This window comes from Cynoglossus semilaevis, chromosome 8 (genome assembly GCF_000523025.1).
Source record: "Cynoglossus semilaevis isolate Cse_v1.0 chromosome 8, Cse_v1.0, whole genome shotgun sequence".
NCBI classification, from domain to species: domain Eukaryota; kingdom Metazoa; phylum Chordata; class Actinopteri; order Pleuronectiformes; family Cynoglossidae; genus Cynoglossus; species Cynoglossus semilaevis.
The window spans coordinates 14,342,386-14,348,971 of NC_024314.1; the positions used below are offsets into that span (position 1 = coordinate 14,342,386).

General features: G+C 47.5%; 2 protein-coding genes across 5 annotated transcripts in view; both read left to right on the plus strand.

Moving 5' to 3' along the window:
- Positions 1-6: 6 nt before the first annotated feature.
- tcerg1l (transcription elongation regulator 1 like) lies at positions 7-5,225 on the plus strand. Its single transcript, XM_017033975.2, has 11 exons — positions 7-80; positions 650-757; positions 1,928-2,067; positions 2,184-2,253; positions 2,336-2,400; positions 2,493-2,584; positions 2,662-2,856; positions 2,942-3,044; positions 3,220-3,309; positions 3,401-3,519; positions 3,642-5,225. The coding sequence occupies exons 7-11, from the start codon at positions 2,711-2,713 to the stop codon at positions 3,796-3,798; spliced, it is 615 nt and encodes a 204-aa protein (XP_016889464.1). The 5' UTR covers positions 7-80; positions 650-757; positions 1,928-2,067; positions 2,184-2,253; positions 2,336-2,400; positions 2,493-2,584; positions 2,662-2,710; the 3' UTR covers positions 3,799-5,225.
- The window catches only part of jakmip3 (Janus kinase and microtubule interacting protein 3), a 7,598-nt gene continuing 6,191 nt past the window's right edge, over positions 5,180-6,586 (plus strand). For all 4 annotated transcript variants that reach the window (XR_003050403.1, XM_017034862.2, XM_017034863.2 and 1 more), the window contains exons 1-4: positions 5,180-5,279; positions 5,779-5,985; positions 6,191-6,418; positions 6,502-6,576. Coding sequence is in view for 3 of the 4 variants with exons in the window: in XM_017034862.2 (XP_016890351.1) it covers positions 5,842-5,985; positions 6,191-6,418; positions 6,502-6,576 (447 nt within the window). In the remaining variant the exon portion in view is untranslated. The remainder of the gene's footprint in view (positions 5,280-5,778; positions 5,986-6,190; positions 6,419-6,501; positions 6,577-6,586) is intronic.

The following is a 6,586-nucleotide window of genomic DNA, read 5'->3' on the forward strand; positions in this document are numbered from 1 at the left end:
GCTGACCAATCAGCTCACACAAGCACCACTTGGCCACGCCTCCAGAGCCAGACTCCTCCTCTCTCCCCTTCACCTCACAGGTGAGAACAGAACCAACCCCAGTTCCTCCAATCACATCACAGCCTGGTTAACGGCCTCTACAGTGACTCTGATCATCAGCCATGGTGTGGATGAGTTCAGGTCATACCCAGGTTCTTGTAGCAGCAGGTTCCTGGGTTCATGTTCTCCTCTGCAGTGGTTTGGGTTGTTGTTGTTGTTGTTGTTGTTGTTTGTGTTCCTGTTTGACGTTGTAGCCATGGTCATGGTGTTTATGCTCTGTGATCTGCTCTGTCGTGTTCCTGTTCTGTTTGTTTTCTCCTTATCTCCTGGTTCTTGTCGTTTGTCATTTCTCTCTGTGTGTGTGTGTGTGTGTGTGTGTGTGTTTTCACTTGTCACATTTACTTCCAACATTTCACTGAGATTCAGATTAAATTCTGTTGCAGTCACTAAAATCATCTGAGGCAGAAAATGGATCTTTGATGTTTTCTGTTAAATCTGAACAGAATAAATTTACATCTGACTATCTCTACCACACTCACTCACTCACTCACTCACTCACTCACTCACTCACTCACTCACTCACTCACTCATGTGACTCCTCCTTCCTCAGGCCGTGTCAGAAGAAACACCAAGCAGGCTGAAGACTCCGCCCCCTCTCCTCTGCTCCACCTCCTCCTCTCGTCTCACCCATCATCTCTGACTCCTGCTGCTCCAGTGGGTGAGTCTGGACCTGAGGACAAAAGTCATGACATGATACTTTTAGCATTTTTGGTGAAGATGATTCAGATTGGTCCAAATTTTGTTTCATGTTTTTGACGAGGACGGTATCAAAAATTCATCAAAAGGGTCCCATTTTACTGCTTTAATTTTTCATGAAGTTGTTAATGACTAGATGTAGTGGTCCTTGATCTGGTGTCAGAGAGTTCGTCCTCTTAGTGAAGGATCACAGTTATAGGTCTTGTCTTTTTGTACAATGATAAAAATGAACCTTTTAATCTGTTTTTCTGTTTCCTCCCTTTAACAACCTGGTGGTAGTCACTGTAAAAACACTGGGTTTTCTGCGTGTTGTCATGGTTTTATTGTTCCAAGTTTGTTTGGTGACTAAAATGCATAAATGTCACCAAGTTACTGGTACTCTGTCTGTCTTTGTTAAAGACAGTTCCTGGTACTGGTTCCTTAGGAGTCTGTCAGAGTGTGAAGCTCCGCAGCAGGAGAGGGGGGGGGTAAAAACATGAGGGGAGAAAATGAGATCAGGACTTCAAAGACGGCACACACACACACACACACACACTGAGTAATCTCTTCTTACACACAGACGTCTGATCTTTTTCTTTTCTCAGTTAAAATGAGTGAAAATGTTTTGACTCAGAAGATGAAAGATGTTCCACTTACGGCACTACTGTGTGTGTGTGTGTGTGTGCGTGCGTGCGTGCGTGCGTGCGTGTGTGTGTGTGTGTGTGTTTTATATCTGATGTATTTTTTTGATCACTTCCTCCTTCTAGAACCGTTAATCCCTGCCGTGTGAATGTTTGTTGTTCATGCTTCCTAGTTGTGTATACTGTCCCGAGTTCCCAGTACTACTTCTTGTACTAGTACTTTGTCCTTCCTGGTACTATTCTTAGCAGCAGAAATGCTGTGGAAACAGTTTTAGTTCCTGTCCCTTTTCTCAGACACTTCTGTGGTGAAAAAGCTCCTGTAGTTCCTAGTACTGTTAGTTTCTGGTACTTGTTCCTGCCTGTTTGTGAACCTGGTCCATGAATCTCCTATAGTACCTGCACTGAAGAGCAGTGTTTTTAGCTGTAATGTGAGAGTTCTGTCACTAGGGGGTGCTAATCTGAGGTCAGAGCAACAGGTCTGAAATTTATCGCACAGTGATATCATTTTGTAGGCGGGGCTTTTGGTGAGTGGGTGGGGTTTCGTACACACAGAGGTCAAGGGGCGTGGTCTGTCCACAACAACCACCTGTATAAAGGGGCGGAGCTTCAACCTGTCTTCAAACTCCCCACAAGAAGAGCGCCACCTGTGCAGGTAAAGTCATTACTTATTCACATCATATTATATAATGTTATTATGGAGTCTGTCCTCCTGTCTGTCTCTGTCCATTCATCTGTCTCCACTTGGACTCAGGACCTTTTGTCTTTCAGCTGCTGACAGAGCTTTGTCCCTCTGGTGTCTCCTCTCGGTCTTCTACCAGATGGACTGTCCACAGAGACAGTAAGACAGCTGTCTGTCTCTGTGTCTCTTGTCACGTCTGTCTCTTCTGTCCATATGATGGGGTTATTGTTCTTTTTGTCAGAGAGGCGAAGGACACCGGGAGAGTCAAAGAAGAGGACAGAGGACGAGGGCCTGGTGTCTCTTCAGGTGAGTCCTCAAGTCATGTCCAGTCTGTCTCTGTGATGTCAGTGGTGGGGGGGGCAGAGTTAACAGTCATGTGACATCTGGTTGTGTCTCAGGGTGTCAGCGCTGACAGACCAGGTGAAGAAGGAGAGAAGAAACCAAGTGACAAAGGTCCAGTCGCCTCCGCTGCTGTTCCAGGGTCACCATGGTAACTGAGTGACCCCCCCCACCCCCCCACCTGTGGTCATGACAGGATTTGGTAGACATCTGTTGGTGTTTGTTCAGGTGTGTGGTGTGGACCGCAGATGATCGCACCTTCTTCTTCAATCCCACAATGCACCTGTCTGTGTGGGAGAGACCAGGTGACCTGACAGGAAGAGACATCAGCGGCATCATCCAGGATCCGCCCCACAAGAGGAAGAAGATGCCTGGTGTCCATGGTAACGAGGATGAGGACCAACTGAACTCAAAGAGGAACAGGTGAGTCTGGGGGCATAGAGTCATGTGACCAGCTGATGTCAGCACCACAGAGTCATGTGATTGGTTAGAAGTTCTCCCTCTGTAGGTTGGAGAAGCCAGGCTCTCTGTTACCAGAACCAGAGGAGATCCAGAACCTTCCACTGGACCTGAGGAAGACTCACTTCACAGAGATGATGCTGGAGAGAGGGGTGGGTCAGAAGGGTCAGGGTCAGAAGGGTCTGGGTCAGAGGTGTCTGGGTCAGAAGGGTCTGGGTCAGAAGAGTCTGGGTCAGAGGGGTCTGGGTCAGAGGGGTCAGGGTCAGAGGGGTCAGGGTCAGATGTGATTGGGCTCCATATTGATCGGGTTCTTGATGGTGTTCTCAGGTGTCTGCGTTCTCCAGCTGGGACAAAGAACTTCATAAGATGGTGTTTGATCCACGGTACCTGCTGCTGACCTCAGACCAGAGGAAAAAGGTTCACTTTACATCTGACCTCTGGTCAAACCACACACACCACTGCTGTCATGATGATGTGTGTGTGTGTGTGTGTGTGTGTGTGTGTGCAGGTGTTTGCTCAGTTTGTGAAGAGCAGGATGAAGGACGAGTTCAGAGAGAAGAAGAACAAAGAACTAAAAGCTCGAGAGGAATTCAGACAACTGCTGGAGGAGGCAAAGATCACCAGCAGGTCGGCAATCAATTAATCAATCAACCAGTCAGTCAGTCAGTCGGTCGGTCGGTCAGTCATCCATCGATCTGCAGTTCTGTTGTACTGATGGACACGTCTCTTCTTCACTGTTTTGACCGCAGGTCCACCTTTAAGGAATTCTGTACTCGTTACCGTGGCGACCAGCGCTTCAGTTCTCTCAACAGGAAGAAGGAACAGGAAGTGCTGTTCGTCCATTACATCACATCCTTAAAGAAAAGTGACAAAGAGAATCGATCCAGACTCAGGAAGATGAGATGAGAAACATCCATCAGATAAGACTTCCTCAGGTTTTTGGAGACCAGAACCAGAACCAGAACCAGACACTGACATCCTCCAGTCCTGCTGCTCTGATCATGAGTCCTCCACTGGGGGTCCAGAGCCTGGACTTGAACATCATTCTAACTCTGTGCTCATGAATCCCAGTCTAATGAACATGAACCTGACTTAGATCTTAGATCCTGGTCTCAGGATCAGGAACACAGACGTTGATCTCATCTCACCCTGTGATGGGTCAGAACCAGAACTTGTTTTTAGATCTGGATCTTCCAAACTCATTTAAAATGCACTGACCCAGTATTGAACCAATCAGAACTCTTTCTCTCATCCCTCTGGTTGTTTCCGGTTTGTTGTTTGTTTACTTCCTGTCTGTGCTGGCTCCTTCCTGTGAAGATGATGACCCTGGTCTTCCTTCTGACCTTTTCACAGTTGAGGCGTCTGATTGGATGATTAGGATTTTCTCCTGACAGTTCATTGGGTGTTTCTGCTTTAAAATAAACATTCTTAAGCTCTCATGGGTGTCACTCTGGGCGTCTCTCACGAAACATGCACTTCCTGTCACATGACTTCACCTGTGTGGGGAACACTGGCTCTTCAGATCATTTCAGTCGGTTCTTTTTCTGTTGCTATGGTAACCTGTAACCCCTCCTCTTTTCTGCCCCTCTTTTTGTTCTATTTTGCTCTTCTCCCTCTCCTCCTCATCTGACACCAACGTCCCGTTCATTCCGTCTGGTCGTAACAAGGACAATAATTAAACCTCAGAGAATTGAATAAATACTGCATGTCTCAGAGAATGGAGAGAACCAACTCTATTGTTGGCACAATGGCGGGCCCTGGTGGAGAGAAGACGGCATGTAAACTTGGCTTCTCTTTTCCTCTTCTTTTTTACCCACTTCATTCTCTAATAATCCATCAACTCTCGGGAATGGCGGACCCTGGTGGTCAGATGATGCGGCTGATGAACTTCTGTCTTTCTGTTTTTGAAGATCAGCTCCTTGATTTTTTGACTCGAGGAGATGATGAATCTACCGCCTGATCATCAGAGTCACGTGACTGTGGTGCGCTGGTACGGCATGATAAAGACTCGCCACCAGAGGGACCCAAAGAGTCCTCCATCCATCACGCTGACTGAGGGATGCTGGGAGGAGAAGGAAGAGGAGGAGAGGGGGAGGAAGGAGAGGCTGCAGAGATGCTAACAGCACCGACAGCCACTAACAGAGGCTAACAGCTAACTGCTAACTGCTAATACCAAGAGGGAGAGTGTGTGTGTGTGAGGGGGGGGGGCTGGATCTGGCAACACACATACACACACAACATGCACAGAGACCAGCTGCAGTGAAGCTAACTGCTGTTAGCATTCTGTGGAGCCAAGGCTTACCCACTGACACACATTATTACACACACACACACACACACAGAGAGAGAGAGAGAGCAATGCAGTGTCGGAGGCTTCCTATTGGACGGTGAGTGATTTATTTCTGTGTGTCTTAAATGTTCATCAGTTAAGATAACAGTTGGGTTGATGATGTTGTCATGGAAACAATATCCAGTATTCATGTTGTGCACACACATTTTACAGCCGTCGTGAATGTTGCAAGTGTTGAATAAGTTTTTGGGGATGAATTGTTAAATATAGAGTTTGAGGCCAATCAACTGAAACTGAATTAACTGTCTGTTACTGTGTGTGTGTGTGTGTGTGTGTGTGTGTGTGTTTGTTTAGTTTTGTTGTAGCCTTAATATAATCCTTTCATATCCACTCTGGAGTACTGTAGTACTGAGGCTGTACTTCTGTAGTATTTGAGTTTCCCTCATGTTGGGACCAGGACTGGCACTTCACTGCCCGTGTACCACCAGCGTTACACGTACCACATTATGAGAACCACTGGTGCAGGCTAACCAACCAGTCCAGTCTTCAGGTTGTCTTCTTTCATGTCTCTGAATAATTCATTTCCACTCCTACAGATGTCCACAAACCCTTGATTGACAGTCCAGTGGGCGGGGTCTAGCCTGCAGGTGGAGGTGGTGATGTCTAAGCGAGGTGGGGGAGGAACAGGGGGGCGAGGAAAAGGGGAGCGACCAGACGCCATGGCGACCCTTCAAGCAGCCAATGAGGAGCTGAGAGCCAAACTGACCGAAATCCAGATAGAACTGCAGCAGGAGAAGAACAAGGTACCGACAAGTCAGAATACTGCAGTTATCTCAGAGTATATTGCACCAGGAGATTAAATACTGCAGTATTTAGATGATTGAAGAATACAGTGGGATTACTGTTACTGCTGTAATCAGATTACTGCTGTAACTGATGGTGCCTGTAGTAATCAGATTACTGCTGTATCTGACAATGAGTGCAGTAATCAGATTACTTTGTGATCAGGTGAGTCGTCTGGAGCGGGAGAAAGCTCAGGAGCTGAAGGCGGAGCATCACCGGGCGTCGGCGGCTATGACGACGCTGAAGACCAAACTCCATGAGGAGAAGCAGAAGGAACTGGCCGTTACCAGGGAAACGTTACTGCGGCAACATGAGATGGAGCTGATGCGGGTCATCAAGATTAAAGATGAGGAGATCCAGCGTCTTGCCCACAGGGGCGGCGCTACCGAGAAGGTGGGCCTCATGTCCATTCAAACACCGTTACTCCGTCAAAAAATACACTGAACTTGGTAATTGGATTTGTTTGTTCTGCGTAGGCAAGGAGCCCTCTAGTGGCGGAGGCAGAGGAAGCGAGGCGGGGCTGGGAGGTGGAGAGATGTCGCCTTCAGCAGGGAGTCCAGG